At 34.9% G+C, this 20,005-nt stretch overlaps 2 protein-coding genes across 2 annotated transcripts; one reads left to right on the top strand and one right to left on the bottom strand.

Annotated features, from left to right (window-relative positions):
- The first annotated feature begins 2,347 nt into the window (after positions 1-2,347).
- On the top strand, positions 2,348-6,127 carry LOC126733395 (probably inactive leucine-rich repeat receptor-like protein kinase At3g28040). The gene is made up of 2 exons (XM_050436695.1): positions 2,348-4,135; positions 4,453-6,127. The coding sequence occupies exons 1-2, from the start codon at positions 2,583-2,585 to the stop codon at positions 5,927-5,929; spliced, it is 3,030 nt and encodes a 1,009-aa protein (XP_050292652.1). The 5' UTR covers positions 2,348-2,582; the 3' UTR covers positions 5,930-6,127.
- A 2,491-nt stretch (positions 6,128-8,618) lies between these two features.
- LOC126733396 (eukaryotic translation initiation factor 3 subunit H) lies at positions 8,619-19,380 on the bottom strand. Its single transcript, XM_050436696.1, has 10 exons — positions 19,114-19,380; positions 18,907-19,010; positions 17,783-17,849; positions 12,575-12,708; positions 12,440-12,488; positions 12,016-12,087; positions 11,829-11,930; positions 11,685-11,752; positions 9,720-9,872; positions 8,619-8,931 (listed from the first exon to the last, which is right to left on the bottom strand). The coding sequence occupies exons 1-10, from the start codon at positions 19,333-19,335 to the stop codon at positions 8,874-8,876; spliced, it is 1,029 nt and encodes a 342-aa protein (XP_050292653.1). The 5' UTR covers positions 19,336-19,380; the 3' UTR covers positions 8,619-8,873.
- Between the last annotated feature and the right edge of the window lie 625 nt (positions 19,381-20,005).

Below are 20,005 nucleotides of genomic sequence, written 5' to 3' on the forward strand. Positions count from 1 at the left end.
TTTTTTTTTTTTTTTTTTTTTTTTTTTTTTTAAAGCTGAAAGGGCTTACACAAAACCCTAAAACTGAACTGAAAAGGTTTTGGGTTGGGTTTGATAGTGGAACTAAATAAATAAGAGGTGGGTTAGATTAATTATACAGATTTATTATAGGGTGATAATGGAAGTAAATAAATAAATAGTGGGCTGCATTTATATGGCTGAAAATTGTAAAAACCATTTTAAAATTGTAGGACAAATTATATTTTAAAAAAGAAAAGGAAAAAAAGAATGATGTGGTAGCTGATGTGGCGCAACATGAGAACAACAGCATTAAACGCTACACTTCAGCTTTTAGTAATATATAGATTTCCACCTCTTGTACTTCTACCCCTTTATATATATCTAATCATAGCCCTTCATGTCATTTCATGTCAAATACACATAACAGTGTCATTTACCTTCAATCTTTCAACGACACCTACCTAGTTCTAATATTGTTGTTTCATCTAATCCTAACCTGTATGAGAATGAGAAAGACACCTACCTAACGGCAATTACGATTTTGATATTAAGGCTTGCGGTTGTGAACTTATGGGTTTTGTAAAGGATATGATTGATTGTGGATGTCTGAGATTTATATATATTTTAGAATTAAGGAGAAAGAGAAATACACATTTTATATCAACTTTTATTTTACAATATTCTTCCAAAGTTGTTTTTTTTTTTTTTTTTTTCCTTATTACTTAAACTAAATAATTATAATAGATGTGTGTGTACAATTTATAATTGTTACTTCTTATGATGAACTAACTAATTAAGCTCTATAACAATTATACTATAATATATATATATATATATATATATATACACAACATTCTCAAAAACTATCTTAAATAAAATATTACAATATTATCTGTGCATCGCATGGACAACTTACTAGTTACTTATAATCATAAAGAAAATACTTGGAAAAAATATCAAATAGGAAAAAAAAAAACTGTTCTTCATGTATGTAAAAAAAAAAAAAATGTGGTACTTAAAAAAATTTTAGTATTAGTTACTGAGTATTATTAAGTTACGCTAATTAAGAGTTTTGTAACTCAATTAGTTCTACCTCCTAGAGTTCAAATCTCAATTTTTCAATTGTAAAATTCAAATTAAAAAAAAAAAAAATTGATTATTAGACTATTGAATACATCAATATGTTATTGTGCTTTTGAATTTAGTGCATGTACTTGACATAAAAGATTTGGTATAAGAACTGTTAATTCTCAAAAATTTGTGAAAACTTTTGTTGCTTGTAAAATACTCAAGAATTACAACCGTGAATATATTAAATCTCGTGAAACAACAAATGTCAATTCTTGCATATTATGTAGCTGCGAGAATCACTGATGTGACACTTAAATTAAACTCTTAATTTTTTTTCTTAAAATTATCAACATAGAATAAAAGTTCAAAAAATAAAATATTTTATTTTTCATCCAAAGAAGATACTTAACCATGCATCCAGGATATTTATTTCATTTAAAAAATCCAGAATAGCCAAATTATTAATTCTAGATATAGTTTAAAATAGTTATTTAAATATCTAAAGTTATAGGAAAATTATTAGGTACTCCCAGATTACCATAAATGCGTATTCCCCCCTCTCACATAAATGGTGGGTCCCACCATGAATTTAATTAGTGGGACTCACCATTCATGTGAGAAGAGGGAGTACGTATTTATGGTACTTCAGGAGTACACAATAATTTTCCAAAGTTATATAGTATTATATATATATATATATATATATATATATATTCAATTTTAAGTATAGGAGAACAATATATAAATATCAGTTCTCTAATATGAGGCTTCCTTACAGTATCTTTTAACAAGGTTGGCAGATCTAAAGGAGCCTCATTTCTCTAAAAATCTAAACCACAGATACTGTAAAACAAAAAATTTATTTGTTTCATTAAAAAAAAAAATGCCGAGCAAGAATTTTTGTTTTTACGTTGCTGGATATGAATGGCAGTATGTGTCATATAGACAAATATTTATGCTAGCATATCATAAAACCAAGGCTGTATTTAGTATTGATTAGTATTTACCAACCAAAATATATATACTGTGGAAGTGGAAGTGGAAGTGGAAGTAAGGTAAAAGAATCAGAAAGTGCATTCAGATATTCATAATTCAAAAAAGGGCAGCAGCCAGCAAGATAAGCTGCAAAGGAAGCGACAAAACCAAAGGCAAGAAATTCGCTGGGAAAATTGTCATGGAGCGGTGCTATGTTGGACCATCTGTTTCCCTTTTGTCTCAGACTCTCATCTCAGCATTTCATATCATTCTATTTCTCCTCCTATTTCTTTACTTGACTTATTGGCAGTTTTGGCATTTTACAAAGGCTATCGCTAATTCCAATTTGGTTAATAGTCTCTCCATATCTCTCTCGTGACCATATAGTAACATCGTTTTCTCTTTCCAGTACTGTACGAATCCTCAAGATAGAAGGCTATGTTCTCTTGGCCTAGCCATAATAGCCATATCCATATCTTATCAAAGAAACTGAGAGAAAAGAGAGAGTTCATCAAAAGAGAATAATAACAACAACAATGACGATAACTTTGATGGGTTTTCTCCATTTGCTACTTCTTGCTGCTGCTACTTCTTCTTTGCAACAATATTGCATGGGGATGGGGGTCCCTGTCCAACTCAACGACGATGTTTTAGGCCTTATTGTCTTCAAGTCAGACCTTCATGACCCTTCTTCGTATCTCGATTCATGGAACGAAGACGATGATTCCCCTTGCTCTTGGGAATACATTCAGTGCAACCCTGTCACCAGTCGTGTTTCCGAGGTTTCACTTGATGGCCTAGGCTTATCTGGCAAAATTGGAAGAGGGCTCGAGAAGTTACAACACTTGAAGGTACTCTCACTCTCACGTAACAATTTTTCTGGTACTATTAGTCCCCAACTTACTCTCACTTCTGGCCTTGAAAGACTTAATCTTAGTCACAATAGTCTTTCAGGCAACATTCCCAGTTCACTTGTGAATATGAGTTCTATTCGATTTCTTGATCTTTCTAAGAACTCATTCACTGGACCTGTCCCTGATAATCTGTTTCAAAACTGCGTTTCTATGCGCTACCTGTCTTTAGCAGAGAATATGCTTGAGGGGTCACTTCCAAGTACACTCTCTAGTTGCTCCTTTTTGAATTACCTTAATCTCTCCAAAAACAGTTTCACTGGGAACCTAGATTTTGCTTCCTGGTTTGGGTCATTGAAAAGGCTTCGGATTTTGGATGTTTCCAACAATGCACTATCTGGGTCTGTACCAGCAGGAATCTCAGCCATCCATAACTTAAAGGAGCTTCTTTTAGAGGGTAATCACTTCTCAGGACCACTACCCTTTGATATAGGACTATGTCTTCACTTGAATAGGTTGGATTTAGGTGATAATCAATTCACAGAACCACTGCCAGATTCACTGCAAAGGCTGAACTCTTTGACCTTTTTCAGGGCTTCAAATAACATGTTCACAGGTTCTTTCCCTCAGTGGATATCTAACATGAGCAGTCTGCAATATATAGACTTTTCCAACAATGGTCTCACTGGGAGCCTCCCATCTTCAATTGGTTACTTGAAATCACTAAACTATTTGAGTTTGTCTGATAACAAGCTTAGTGGAAACATTCCAATGTTACTGGCTGATTGTACTCACTTGTCTGTTATCAACTTGAGGTCTAACAATTTTCATGGTATGATACCGGAGGGTCTGTTTGATCTGGGATTGGAGGAAGTAGACTTTTCACAAAACGCATTAATGGGCTCAATCCCACATGGTTCGAGTAGGCTCTTTGAATCTCTACGGACATTGGATCTGTCCAGGAACAACCTTACAGGAAGTATGCCTGCAGAAATGGGTCTCTTCTCTAGCTTGACATACTTGAATATATCATGGAACAAACTACAATCCATGGTGCCCCCAGAGCTCGGATTCTTGCAGAACTTAACCATCTTAGATCTTCGTAACAACGCCTTATTCGGTCCAATCCCTGAGGATATATGTGACTCAGGAAGTTTGGGAATTCTTCAATTGGATGGCAATACATTGACGGGGCCCATTCCTGAAGATATTGGGAATTGTACATCTCTCTACTTACTGTAAGTCTCATAGTTTATGTTATGAATTATAATTTGTGCAAGCAATGCATATTAATTTGGTTTGGGCTAAAACTAAGATATCCTTACTTAGCAGCTGCACTTTAGGTTCCTCAATTAAATTCAATCATGTGGTTGCAATGATTAATGAATCATATGGTTAAATTTCATTACCCTTGGAAAAGTTAGCACTGTTTTTGCTACATTGGGCAATACAACCATGTGATTGGATTCAATTTTGGGAACCTAAACTGCAAGACCTAAGTAACTAAATTTTGTTATTTGATTTTTATATGCCAACTGTGATTACTTTTATGCAGGAGCTTGTCACACAATAATTTGAGTGGTTCGATTCCAGTGTCTGCTTCTGAGTTGAAAAGGCTGAAGATTTTAAATTTGGAGTTCAATGAGCTGAGCGGAGAGATACCCCAAGAGCTTGGAAGATTGGAAAATCTACTTGCTGTAAATATATCTTACAACAGGCTCACAGGCAGGCTTCCTGTTGGGGGTATATTTCAAAGCCTGGATGAAAGTTCCTTGCAGGGAAACTTGGGTATCTGCTCACCCTTGTTGAAGGGACCATGTAAGATGAATGTTCCAAAGCCTCTAGTCCTTGACCCCAATGCCTACGGGAATCAAATGGGTGATCATAATCAAAGAGACAGATCTTCCAAGTCCACACAACTCGGTCACCACAAGTTCCTTAGTGTTTCTGCTATTGTAGCAATTTCAGCAGCAATACTAATCGCAATTGGGGTGATTGTTATCACCTTACTAAATGTGTCCGCCCGGCAAAGGCTCACATTTGTGGACAATGCCTTGGAAAGCATGTGCTCAAGCTCTTCCCGCTCAGCAAGCCCACCTGTAGGGAAGCTCATTATGTTTGATTCAGGGTCATCCCCTGACTGGATTAGCAATCCAGAATCTCTACTTAACAAGGCCTCTGAGATTGGCAGTGGAGTCTTTGGAACAGTTTACAAGGCCTCATTCGGAGCACAAGGAGGAATAGTAGCAATTAAAAAGCTTGCTACCTCAAATATAATCCAATATCCCGAGGACTTTGATCGAGAAGTTAAAATCTTAGGAAAAGCAAAGCACCCGAATCTGATAGCACTGATGGGATACTACTGGACTCCTCAAACAAAGCTGCTGGTAACGGAGTATGCACCCAATGGCAGCTTACAAGCCAAACTACATGAAAGGCTTCCTTCAACCCCATCTATTTCTTGGGCCAATAGGTTCAAAATCCTGCTTGGAACAGCAAAGGGACTTGCACATTTGCATCATTCTTTCCGTCCACCCATCATTCACTACAACCTAAAACCAAGCAACATCTTGCTTGATGAGAATTACAACCCAAAGATATCAGATTTTGGACTGGCCCGGCTTCTAACAAAGCTTGAGAAGCACATAATAGGTAACAGATTTCAGAGTGCACTTGGTTATGTGGCACCAGAACTAGCATGCCAGAGCTTAAGGGTTAATGAAAAATGTGATGTTTATGGCTTTGGAATGATGATATTTGAGCTTGTGACAGGTAGAAGACCTGTGGAATATGGAGAAGACAATGTTGTGATATTGAGTGACCATGTGAGGGTGTTGCTTGAGCAAGGGAATGTGTTGGAGTGTGTTGATCACAGCATGAGTGAGTACCAGGAAGATGAGGTCTTGCCAGTTCTCAAATTGGCTCTGGTTTGCACCTCTCAGATACCTTCTAGCAGGCCCTCAATGACAGAAGTGGTGCAAATACTGCAAGTCATTAAGACCCCAGTTCCACAGAGAATGGAGTTATACTAATATCATCATCCATTCAATTTCAAGCATTGTAACATCTCTTTTCTTCTCTTAACTAGCTAGAACAACAAAAAGGTTTCCTCATTGTTTTGAGTCTCTTATTTTTCTTCTTTTTCATTTGATAAGAATGCTTTACTAGTTATTGGCAATTTCCTGTACTTATTGTAACCATGTTCAATGTCAAAATTGAGTTATCAATCATTTTGTTCTTTCATTATTCATTTATCTATCTCCAAACTTCTACGGAAATATACCTTTTTTATTTATTTTATTTTTATTTTTTGAAGTGTGATGTAACTATACAAATGATAGCTAGGTGTATTCGAATTCTCACTCCAGATGCATTTACTTATGAGAATCCTATAATGTCAATTTCTGAATAACAATTGGACTGATTTTGCTATTTCAATGTGAATTGTATCTAAAGATTTGTTTTGTAAGTCGAAAAATTTTATTATGGAAAATATATAATAGAAATGCATAATAGACCCGGCCTTCATAACAAGGCCTAGCTACTCGAACACTCGTTTTCACAAGTTGCGCCATGAACTTTTGGGAAAAGAATCATTCTCTATTTGAAATGAATTCATTTCATACTGAAGGTTAAATTTTACTAATCTGAAGGTGTTCATTGGTACCCTACATTCTACAACATCACGTCTTGTTTGAGAATGGCCATCACAAACTTCAAAGAAGCATCTCAAGTCAAGTCTCAACTATGAAGGAAAAGAAGGTGTGAGTGCACAAAACATCTGAACTACAATCCATTTCGTGAATGGGACAAGACCACCCCCACAACACCCCAAAAAAAAAAATATATATATATATATATATTCAAGTTAGCTTGTGAACCAAAAGCCATAGAAGTTGTTTATCATCAACAAGCACCACTTGTCACAATTTGTCCACCACAAAACCTGTGCCAATAATTCACGTGACCCAATCAAAAAACAAAAAATAGAATAGACAACACAACTTCAACTTGATCACGAGATTTGCCCTGTTGCTAGGTATTGTTGATGGTTGATACGTAACGATTTCCCTGTTCCTTTGTTTATTGGCTACCTTTTTCATCTCCAAATCAGAATTTTTTTACTTTTTCACGTCAAACCAACAACAGAAGAATGTACAATGATGCTTCTCTAACCCAGAAGGCCAAACTTTGATGCTTCTATTGCTTAATGCATTGCTGCCACGGGGCGTATAAGCCACTAAATTAAAATACATGCTCCCAAAATATCATAACCCCCACATCAATGGAGCTTACTTGGCTAGAGTGAAAATATTGAAAGAATTCTCCCAGATATATAGTACAGTATATCATAAATTGCTGATTATTATAGCATAAGAAAAAAACTTTTGATGAATAATTAAATTATACTTGTTATCTATTCAAAAATAGTAATATTATAAATAATATAAAAAGTTTTCTTTTAAAAAAAAAGAGTTCACGTGTTTGAATTCAAAAATGAAATTCAATCCGTGACTTCCAACATCAGTTGTTGACCCCATATTTGTTCTGTAATAATTATGCCACGGAATGTCTTACAATTCTCTGTGTGTCATGATTCATAACCATAAAAACTTGAGGGGTTTGATAATAGAATGTCATGATTAGTATTAAGCAAAAATTGTCATTGGGCTGAATACAAAGGAAATTATAGAACGTCATTTGTACAATTAAGTTATCGAGTTGAGCCTTACTGGCTCAAGTTTGACTAGTCTATTTAATAAGCTCCACAATTAAGTTTGAGCTTAGCAAACAAATATAAGCATGCTCTTTATAGAACTGAGTTTCAATGTAACACATTTTTACTACCCCAACACAATCTTTTAAGTATGAGTGCAAAGCATCACGCTATCAGTTAAAGACTGCCAACCAGCTTCACCTTGTTACTTCGAGTTCTTGGCTCAGGACTCGAAGTGGGGTAAAAGATCCTATGACGAAAATAACTAAAAAGCATACCTAATCTTCTACACGGGTTTGGACAGGCACAATGTGCCCAGGAATTAATTCTAACAGCAGAGAAAACCTTGGCATATCCGGCAAATGATTACACTCTACACATGCCTAACAGCAACAGCAAGGGCCAACCAATATGGTCAACTATTAAGACAGTTCAAAAAGCACCCCTTACAATTTTACACCAAATGACCAAAAGATTATTCAACATAAATAAATACACCAAACCTTAAAGCCCGGTTTGGATAGCGCGCTCACGTTCACGTTTACGTTTGTAAGGTTTGCACGTTTTCAGCTTTTTTTTTTTTTTTTTTTCTTTTTAAAACCAGCACCTGGTGCACTGTTCATGAGACATATGAACAGTAAAAAAGAGTAAACAGTAATTTTTTACGCATTTAAAAATTATTTTGCTACAATATTTTCAATTTTTAGTTTTCAGCAAAATAAACTGTATCCAAACAAATCCTAAGTCATCATTCTCTGCCAAATCATTTCACTAAACTTGAGTAGAAAAGAGGGGATTGTAATTATCATTTCAAGATAAAACCTCCAAAATTACACCGTCAGTTGCATTGAGAAGCTTGCCATATTTTAATATTACTATTCAGAAATGAAATCAGTAGCAAAAATTATTTTGCTACAATATTTTCAATTTTCAGTTTTCAACAAAATAAGCTGTATCCAAACAAACCCTAAGCCATCATTCTCTGCCAAATCATTTCACTAAACTTGAGTAGAAAAGAGGGGATTGTAATTATCATTTCAAGATAAAACCTCCAAAATTACATCGTCAGTTGCATTGAGAAGCTTGCCATATTTTAATATTACTATTCAGAAATGAAATCAGTAGAAAACAAATGCAATTCTACACCATATCATCTTCAAATAAGGATACCAACTACCAAAAATTGTTCTTCCTACTTCAACAAACATTCCAAAAAGTGCACAAGGCACTAAAGAGTGTACTTCACTAGTGACAATAAATCAATTCTCATGCAACGCCTTCATCAAATGCAATCTACTGAAGTTCTGCCCCGTAACCCTGCAAAATTGTAGTCCACAGATAAAGCATCAATAAACGCCAAAAATCATTGGTCCAGTGCAGAAGCCAGCAAAGATTTACCAATCACAGACGTAACAGAAAACTGAGACAGAGGGATAAGGCCTATAAAAAAGATATCACGGGCCCAAATTCTAGTTTTCTTAGCATTGTTATGAGGGAGAAACCACAAACAAAAACAGGTTTGTCATATTAATATTCTTTTACTTTGAATTAATCGCAAATAGTCATTTCTTGAAACACTGCATTTTGCCTTAAATATAATCAACCAAATAGAATGAAAAATTATGGCTTGCTCACTCCCCCCAACATAAATCCAAGACTACATTTTAGTTATAGTAATCACTCCGGTCAAGATCATGACAACTTTGTAAAAGACACATTGCAAAGGACGCTCATAAAAAGATGACCAATTCCAAGCAAATGGAATTTTTTTTGTATAGCCTCTAATGTATATTTGAAAAAAAAAAAAAAAAAAAAAAAAAAACAGTAGAAGGGGCAGAAGTCAGGTTAATAGTAAAGACAAAATCAGTATTTCATGCCATTAACAAAAGCTCAAAAGGGTTCATGCCATGCGTATAATTTGAGTTAGAAAATGTCTATTCAATCACATATAACTAAAAAGTTAACAGTTCATTGGAATCTACACAGGCAATTAATCAAAATGAGAAAAGTTGAAACTTGTGGCAAAAATTATTCTTAAGCTCCCTTGTTTTAAGGAAGAGGCACAAAAGGAAAATCTATTCATGTTTTTAAGATTTATAACATACCCGTTAATTTGGTTGCAGTAGTTAGCCATTTGATTCGTTATGAGAAAGCTATCCAATCGTGATGGCTCAGGGACTGTCTTGAAGATGGGATTTGCAGGGTCCTCCTCAGGTAAAGGCTCTTCTCCAGCAGCTTTTCTTGCTGCATTCTCCGCCCTGTAAAACACACAGTGGAATCAAATACGTATAGTTTTTTTCTATATCATTTTGCATATTAGAATTGCTCCTTGGTTTGTGGTTTACCCTCCCAGAGTAACAGATAGAAAGTCCATAAAGAACACCTCATGAATAACCATAACATGCATAACAGAACTCTCATCAACCATACAGCCTCTCATTGTCCAAATTTACTAGACAATAAAACAGGTTCCTCTTGTAAATCAAAATCTCTAATCTCACACTTCTAACAACAAATATCCTTCGCACATAGCTATGCCTAAGAAAGCCCATTTGCTGGGGCATCACCTAGATGCCATTAGCTCCCAAAAGCTTCCTTTCCTAAGTCAAGGCTTCAGATTTATTTTCTAAATCTTAATGACAATCTGCAAATAAACTTATTTTGGCTACATTTGAAACACACAAACTTGAATTATGTTTTACAAAATGTGAACCCAAAAGAGCTAGACCTCACACTAAAGGAAATTTTAACCTATATCAATCTCCAATGCAATATAAATAATAAATTGGGTAAAATACAAAACTGACCCTCTAAGTTTCTTCAGATTTCATTTCAGTCCTCTAACTTTACTTTTATATATTTCAGTTTTCTAACTTTCAAGTTTATTCAATTAAAGCTTTTCCATCAACTTTTATTATATGTTGTGGTTAATTTTTCAATTTTATAAATTTTTCTTCAAATTTTTTAAATTAAAAAAAATTCAATTAATGATTGAAAAATATTTTCCAGATTTTTTTTTTTCAAAAAATTTTAATAAAAGTTAATGAAAAGACCTTAATTGAATAAATCTGAAACTTAGAAGACTAAAATGAAATCTGAAAAAAGTTAGAAGGTCAACTTTATATTTTAGCCTAATAAATTTTACATCATTAACAAGACATTCAGGTTTGAGGATGGAGTATGAGTTTTAGTGTCCGTTTGGTAAAGATTATTTTTGACAACTTATTTTATTATTCAGCTTATTTTTGCTACTATTTATGGGTCTCACTGCACTTTTTGGTACTATTCATGGGTCTCATTGTACTATTTCAGCTAACTTTTACCTTCATCTATTGTACTTTCAGCAAAAAGTTTTCAATTTCAGCAAAATAAGCGGATCCCAAAAGCACCCTAAATCAAATAATTATTTCTTCTTTGAAATGAAGTTTGCTTTCTTGTAAGTAATGTCCCTATTTAGAGAAACAGGGGGCTCATTTTTATCTAATATAAAACCCATGAACTTATATTGTTTAAAAAGGTCATTAACCAGTGCTGGTTCTACTTAAGTGAGGTTTTGAGATGGGTGGTTCTAAGAGATCACTCTGAAGACTTGAACTCATTCACTTGAAATTGGCAGAGCAAGATGTTTTCCATTGCACCAGACAATGGGCCCTACAGATGAAAATCTGGTTGAAAGGACTGTGGGACCTACTCGACCAGGGAATGGGTTTAAAGGTAAGTCAGATAAATTGTAAACTAAATGCTGATTGTTAGAAACTTAGAATAGGGTTGGGCTTCTCTAAAGCCTGTGAGCCTGTCACTTACATATCAGTATCAGGCTCTAAAATAAATGTTAGCATTGTAAAACAACTACCAGAATTTGTACCAATCAGAGCTCCAAATCCATGACATGTGCTTTTTTCTTCTGATATGTTTTGGCCCAAGGGGGAGGGATAAAGGGAGATTTGAACTAGTGACCTCCACTTCATGAGGCATGGTCCCCAATAAATTGTGCTACCCCCTTGAGGTACTGGGACACATGAAAGATCATAGCAAAGTATTATCCAGTCCATTATATGCTAATAAGTTACCTTCTCTTTTGAAGCCAGGCTTGCTGCTGGGATTGCTGACGCGACAAGCTCCTATAGTAGAATTGGAACTGGAAGAGACCACACTATCAGGATAAGCAAGCCACAAAGCATAACTATAGAACCTTGGAGAAAGAGAATTCAGACCTTTTGCTGTTCCATTGACAAATCATCCATGCATTCAATCAGAAATTCCATATTCCTCTCCAGAAATGGGTTGCTAGATAATTGTAGACGATCATAATCACACTAAAAGAGCAATCAGAGTAAAATTAGAACAGGGAGATGATTTTTCTAGAACTCAAAAAATTTCCAGAAATAGATCATATGTTACCTGGGTAACGGGTGTATCCGCTTCTAGCTCTGTCATAAAGGCACTGATAAGGGCAGAATTTGAAACTTTGATCTGTTTAGTGCAAGCAGCAGTGTAAACATCAAGACGTAATGGAAACTAAAGTTTCTATCTAAATAAGTTCCTTCACATAAATCATCCACACATAAAAAACAAAAATAAAAATCCCAAATCATCCACCATCAGATATCATAAAAAATGTGGAGGTCTTCAATAGTCCTCAAAGGACTATAAAAGTCCATCACAAAAATGAAGCACATAAACTGGCTATCATGTGAAACATTCAAATACTTGCACAAAATAATTGAATGCATGCGCATAAACATAGAATCAAAATACAAAAACACATTATTCTTCCAAAAAAAAAATAAATAAATAAATAAACGGTGAAACTCAAGATGCTTACTGGTATTTCTTCAAATATATCCACCCAAGACAAGTTTTTCTCCCTCAACCTATCATACAGAAAGATTTAAGAAATGAGATTCCATCTAATAATTCAATTTCATTCAGTATCTTCATAGCAGAAAAAATCTCATACTTCTCTCCAGTGAAATTGTTACTGCGGTAAAGCTCCATGAATGAATCAGAAAGCTTCAAGGCCTTGAGAGCTAAGACACCTTGATTGGACCTTGACGGATCATAGATTATGCACACACAGCGTCTAATATTCTCCTGCAACCACATTTAACTTCTTAATAAGAATCATTTATCTATGACAAATATACTAAGAAAAAGAGAGAGCCAAGCTTATAAGGAATAAAGTCCACAACATATTTGGACGAACAAAAATGTAAATTAGAAAATTTTCATCAACAAAACTCTAACCCAAAGACTGAATTATGCAATTCACTCAAGTTATTGTCTAAGACTTACATACATGGCAAATCTAGATCAGTTTTTTTTTCTTGAATAAGTATAAGTAAAGAAAGTGATGAAGACAAGGAAGAGCTCAAGGAAAAAGAAGATTAAATATACAAAGATTCAAGAATTGTGGTCTAGTTTTGATGTCAGGACCTTCTTAGCACCTTTGATAGGTCATTTTAGTTATTAGTATTAAGTCTTTTAGGTTGAGAAGCTACTGAATCAGTTTTAATTAAGTTCTATTAAAATAAGGGCAATTTGGTAATTTCCAGAAATCTGGAATGGGCTGTCCTTGGCCGTACCAAAGGCCCATGAGTCTTATTTTATGTTTGCATATTATTAAGTCTTTTATTTAATTATTATTAGCATTCCTATTCATTCTAGGAATAGGTTATTTAGAGTCCAAGTCTGGGAAGCACAGGTGCAGCTCCAGGGCGCTGCACCCGAGTCTGACACACACACACGCACCGTGCGGCCATCGACGCGGCTGCACACACATCCGTGGCAAATCCTTTTTTTTCTCGTTTTCTGATTCGGCCCAATATGGTCTGATTCAGTCCGAAACGGGCTGAAATAAGTGTTTCAGAAAAGAAAAAAAAAAAAAGTGTTATGATTCTCTCAATGTTCATTATTTTTTTTCCCTTCTTGAGTTTCACTAATTCTATTCTACCCAATGGCATCAAATATAACCACAAAAAAAAATCCAAAACAAAACAATGAACATTGAGAGAGAGAGAGAGAGAGAGAGGCACAGTGAAATCAAGAAAAAGAAGAAGTGGGTTCTGAGCCTTAAATCAGAAGAAGAACAAGAATAAATGGGTTCCAGGAAAGAGGCACACTTCATGGTGTGGGTTTGAACTTTGAAATGGTGAGATTGAAGTGGTGTGAGGTGAGATAGTTAATAGAAATAAAAGAATTAGTAGGGGCAGGGACTAGGGAGTCACGTGGGTTGAAGTGAAAAAGCAAAATTGGAAAATGGAAAATTCTTGGAAAGTACAAACCTACAAATGCACTCTATTCAATAGCATATAAATAATAATAAAAAAAAAGGAATAATTATCCTATTATTTGCATCTTTGTGGTTACTTTGATAGTTAATTACTATCATTTAGAAAATTTGTTTAAAGATATATAATTTTTTTAATATATATATATATATATAAAAGCCGGTAACCTCTCTTAAATTGATATATGTTTACCATTATATAAAAAAATATGCTTAATAATATATAAAAAATAAAAATAAAAATAAAAATATATTTAATAATTTATTAATAAACGTATCCTGCCGCACCCGCACTCTATTTTTTCAAAAATTGCTGAGTCGCTGCACTGCACCCGCACCCACACCCACGCCCGAACCGGAATCCGCACCCATGCTTCCTAGGTCCAAGTTCTACCAGGAAAAGGATAACTATAGCCTCTATATAAAGGCTCTTTTGTGGTAATGTTATGGCAGAATATTGTGATTGATTAATAAAATTCAGCAGCTTATTTTTAAGCTTTGTTTGTGTGATGCAAACTTCTCCGAGGTGTGATGCCAAGGAACCCTAGGTGTGATGCTTAGGAAAACCTAGGATCTTAAACATCACTCTTTATTCATGAATTCATCAAGAAACCTAGTATAGTACTGAACTTCCTTAACAGTCCTGCATCAGAAAGGGGTGCAAAATGAGGATTTCCTAGAAGGTCACCCATCCTAGAACAGTTAGTTAGCTTTTGTGCTTATTTTCTAAAAGTTAAGTTAGAAAAAATGAAACTTTGTAAACCTGTACATAAGTAAATAAGCTTAATAAGTTAATAGAAATAAGCTAATCAAAACACAAGTTATTTACGCCTTTAATATCAGAGCTCTTTTTTCATTGGCTTGGAAATTTAACTCACTAATCCAACAGACAGGACTGGTAACTGTGACCTCACAACCATCACCTCTTTTTAAGGGGCACGGAAGTACCATTTTGACTACAACCCACTGGCAAAAAATACGGACAGCTATTTAGAATGAGTAATAATTTTACTCATCGCGTGTAATTTGAAATTAATATCATTGATGAGACACCACTAGTGTTTTAATTCGTATTGAGCATTTATCTTGTGTGTATAAAACCAGCCTCGACATTAACAGATGTTCCCACCCTAACTTGCACCAGATACAAGCCAGCTGTACTATACATTTTTCTGCTTGGACCATAATAAGTTATGTAAACCACAATGCCTAGGCTATAAAGAAAGAAGAATGAGGATAACAGAGAATGAGAGATAGAAAGTAGAGTTAATTTAGGGAGAGAAAAAAAAAACAAGGAAGCACCTGAATAATCCAATTATCAAAAACCCATTAGCCTAATAAAAACAAATGGCCTAAATACATTTTAGAAATAAACTCTCATGAAAAAAAAATTAATTAATTAAAATCCATCAGCCTCCATAAATAAACGATCATCTAGAAAAATTATATTCAAGAATTTCATTTTTGGTTACCATTTTTTTTTTGGGCCAAAAAACACTTTTAGTTCTTCAACAATGGGGTAATTTCCATTTTATCCTTGTACATTTAGTTGTGTCAATTTCGTCCCCAAACTATTAATAATGTCAATTTCAACCTGCAATTATTTATATCTAGTTAATTTTATCCTTAGTCATGTGAACTTCAAAGGATAAAATTCAATTGATTTTGAAAGTTGAAGAACAAATTTTACTTGATTTTGAAAGTTGGGAGACAAAATTGACACAAGTAATAATGAGGGACCTTGATTTTGAAAATTGAATGCCAAAATTGAAAATTAAAAAAATAGGAGAAAAATTGAAACAACAAAAAAACGTATAGGGTTCAAAATTATAGTTTAGCATTTTTTTCCTTCTTTCCTGTTTTAATATGATGTCAATTGCCAATGCACCATCTAAAAATGAAAACAATAAAAAGGTATAGTGCATAATCTAGTGCAGTGTCAATGGATGTTGATTACCCACCTATTAGGCTATTATGCCAATAATGCGATTCACCCAATTGATTTTGAATTAGTTGAGTGTATGTTGTGTGGATGTGTGCTAAGTCCCACATCAGGCAAATCCTAAGTTGATTTGGGCTTTATAAATAAATACAAAACCTCAATGGCTCAATTGTAACTAGACTAGTCCTTTTGGAGTATAATGCAAATGTGGCCAGTGCTTTTCCTCCAGTCATTACAAATAAGATGATTATATGATAATCCTTGATAACTCACAATGGCACTATTACTTCTTTCCGCTAGATGATGGAAAAATTAATGCACAATGGCACTATTTCTTCTTTCTCTCAGATGATGGAAAACTGTTTATTTTAGAATCAAAGACAACCATTTTGTAGCTCTTCATTAAACAAAAACGTATTCAAATAAAAACACAAACTTCAAGGGCAAAATCATACAAGAATCATACACCTGGAAGCGTCTATATTTGTCCAAGCGTGGTAGACTTACACTCTTGAAGAGTACCCTCTCTAGTCTTCCTACATACTATCTCTCCTTATTTACCATCCCTGTAGCTGTGGCTAACAAATTGGAGCATATTCAGAGGAATTTTTTGTGGGGGTCTTCGGAGGAGTGTTTTAAACATTCTTTGGTGGCTTGGGAGAAGGTGTGCTCACCTCTAGAGTTGGGTGGTTTGGGGGTCAGGAATTTAGTTCACTTTAACCAAGCCCTTTTAGGAAAATGGTTATGGAGGTTTGGCCTAGAAGGAACACATCTTTGGCGTAGGGTTATTGCCACCAAATATGGAGAGGGTCAAGGGGGGTGGAATACTAAAGTTTGTAGAAGATCTCATGGGTGTGGCCTTTGGCGTGGTATTAATGACGGTTGGGAGAAGTTCTCCAAGCATTTGACTCTTGTGGTGGGGGATGGCTCTCGCACTCTTTTTTGGCATGATAGGTGGGTTGGGGACACCTCACTTAAAATGCTCTATCCCCAGTTATATGCGTGTTCTCATGACAAGGAAGCCTACATTTCTGATTTGTTGGGTCATCAGGAGGACGGGGGTACTAGTTTCTGGAACTTGAGATTCTATAGGAATTTTCATGAGGGAATTAGAAGCTGCTTTCTCCTTCCTAAATTTCATTCAGTCTCAAATTCCTAGAGGCGTTGGTTGGATAGTCCTCATTGGAATCTTAAAAGGAATGGCAAGTTCGATATTCAGTCTTTTTATAATAAGATCAGGGGTACTTCTCTCTCTAAGTTCCCTTGGAAGGGGATTTGGAAAGTTAAGGTTCCTAAAAGGGTGGCTTTCTTCTTGTGGACTGCTGCCCATGGTCGGATTCTTACCCTGGATAATTTGATGCTCCGTCGCCTCCCATTGGCAAATAGGTGCTGTATGTGCTATTGTTCTGCGGAATCTGTGGACTATCTTCTTATTCACTGTCCTGTAGCTTACTCTTTGTGGGTGCGAATGTTACAAGTTTTTGGGATTCAATGGGTCATGCTAGGTTCAGTGGAGAGTTTGGTGTTTTGTTGGAACAATTGGTTTGGGAAATTTTCTTCGGATATTTGGAATTTGGTTCCTGGCTGCTTGATGTGGGTTATTTGGATAGAAAGAAATAGGCGCTCTTTTGAGGCTTTAGAAAAATCGCTTGATCAGTTACAAGCTCTTAGTCTAAGTACTCTTTTTGAATGGGCTAGGTGTTGGGGTTCCTCAAACTATACTTTTATTCGGGAGTTTATTTCTTCCCTTAGCTGTGCCCGTTAAGTTTAGTTTTTTCTGCTGTCTTTGTTTGCTGTTTTTCTTTGTGTTCACCATCATGAACACCTTGTATTTGTTGTTTTCGCCTTTTTTTCAAGTTTAATATAATTAATCATTACTTATAAAAAAAAAAAATGGCATGTATTTGATACATAGAACAGTGATATATAACAATTACCTGGTAATTCATGAAGGTCTCAATCAATTCAACCGTTTGAAATGAACCTAACAATGTTGATTGGTACCTGTAAAATCAGAGAGAAGTTATTCACTATATAGAGTGAAGGAGTATAAGAGCATGAATTCAACCAATATCTCCATGCCTAACATTCTATCAACTCGTTGCATACATATGCACAAATACGACACTTGTTTGCACGCATACTTATATATAATGCATGTGTCTGTTTATATGTGGAACTACCCCTTATCATAGTTTATCCCTTAAAAAAAATATAATATTTTATCAGTAAAATTCAGACACTACTAAAAGATTGAAAATTATTCACACTGAAGCCCCACTAAAATTATATGTTATAAAAAAGCAGCTCTTTGTTGAGAAGCACGCTGCCACTTGTGTAAACCTCTGCAATCCAACGGCTTCAATTAACTTTGAGGGCCACCTTTAGTGACTGAGGTAAGAACATAACATGAGGAAATATGTAATCATTGTCTCAACCAAAAGAAGAAAAGCAAAGGTTTTATTGTATTCACTAATAAAATAGATTGGGCTATTAAGGCAAAAGGAGAAATATCAGTTATTGATTGGATGAAATTTTGAGGAGGAAGGGGGCCAGCTATGGAGACGGGTTATTTGTTTAAAACATGGTGAAGAGTGGGGACAGTTGACAATGAAGGTAGTCAAGAATAACCACGGATGAGTCTTTGAAGGAGTATTGGGGCCGGGGAAATATTTGGGGAATGTTTAGTACATGGTTGGAGATGGACATAAGTATAATGTTTGGTGTGCAAAAGTGTAGTGGTGAAATGGTGGGTGGACCATTTATTAATTCATTGGTGTTAAAACTAATACTTAAAATTTAAATCCAATAGTATCAATTTCACCCCTTCCAAATAGGAATGGCAACAGAAACAGGTCAGGTTTCCAAACCCAAATCCTCTGGCTCTTAACCAAATTAAATACAAACTCATCCCATTTAGAAAATCGAAACCAAACCCGCCTAAAAACAGTCCATTTAGTGTCTTAAATTAAGAGTTGATTTATTTTTAATCATATAAAAAAAGAAGAATACAGAAGTAGTAGCAGTAAAGTAATGTTAAGAGTAAAGAAAAGAGAGATACCATCCAACGGTGTTATTGTCAACATTAACCTCCCTCAAACACTTCATCATATCCAGCTGGTAATTAGCACCTTCAGCTTCGTTTTCCTCATCCTCTTCCCTGATCTTTTTATGTATTAAAAAGAATAAGAAGAAGAAGATTAAAAACCAAAAGAAATTAAACAAATCAATCAATCAATCGAGAATTAGGAAGGGATTTGGTGGTTACCGGAAAGGGGAAACAGTTGGTAAGTTCAAGAACGCTGCCGACATCGAGTCCCAGAAGCTGACCGGTAACTAAAGCAGGTGAGAACTCCTTGCAGTGCTTTATTATCTTCAATATGACCAATCCTTCTATCTGTACTACACGCAGAGGTGAAGCTACCTCCTCTGTTGCCGCCACTTGGAGGAACGACCTCGCCATTGTAGTGGGAGTATTTGTGTTTGCCATTCTCAATGTCTCTCTCTCTCCCGTAGGTAAAGCCCTAGTTAGGGATAGATATAAATATGACAACCAACGAAGCTACGTTTTTTTCTTTATTATGGTTATTGGGCTAAACGTTTTCGTTCACTCATGGGCTGGGAATTGCACTAAATGTACACGGTTCCGTTCTGGGTTAAACCCATATAAATTAAAGAAAACTAATTGGGCTCTTACTAGGAAGATATATGCGCCCAAATGCACAAAACCAGTCACAAGAAATAGTGATGCGTCCACAACATTTTTATCTCCTAACATTGCCTTTTTACCTTATCATCAAGATTATGTTGTAAAAATATTGTGTCTAGCATTATTAAAAATATTTTATTTTATTTTTCAAACAAATAAAAAGGATCAACTTTAGAAATAAGTAGTAACTGTAATTTTTTTTTTGAACGTGAAGAGAAAAAAAATCATTAATTTTAGGAATTTTCTTTTTGAATTCAAAATGAAATTTGTTATTTGACATTTATGACCCTATTTTTAAATAAAGTTGACATTCATTAATGAGAGAATTTTTGAACCACGTAAAAGTCTAGTTGAAAAAGGGAAATCCTCTTATAGAAAGTATAAATTATAGATATATTCTTATATATAGTATAGAATATAGATATATGCAGATATGTTAGAACTACAGAAA

This window comes from Quercus robur, chromosome 6, assembly GCF_932294415.1.
Source record: "Quercus robur chromosome 6, dhQueRobu3.1, whole genome shotgun sequence".
Classification (NCBI taxonomy): domain Eukaryota; kingdom Viridiplantae; phylum Streptophyta; class Magnoliopsida; order Fagales; family Fagaceae; genus Quercus; species Quercus robur.

Coding starts and splice junctions, on each gene's coding strand:
- LOC126733396 (XM_050436696.1), bottom strand. CDS start 19,335: ATGGCAAACACAAATACTCCCACTACAATGGCGAGGTCGTTCCTCCAA. Junction 9,873..11,684: donor GCCTGGCTTCAAAAGAGAAG/GTAACTTATTAG, acceptor TGTGTTTTACAG/GGCGGAGAATGCAGCAAGAA. Junction 8,932..9,719: donor TACTGCAACCAAATTAACGG/GTATGTTATAAA, acceptor ACAATTTTGCAG/GGTTACGGGGCAGAACTTCA.
- LOC126733395 (XM_050436695.1), top strand. CDS start 2,583: ATGACGATAACTTTGATGGGTTTTCTCCATTTGCTACTTCTTGCTGCT. Junction 4,136..4,452: donor TGTACATCTCTCTACTTACT/GTAAGTCTCATA, acceptor ACTTTTATGCAG/GAGCTTGTCACACAATAATT.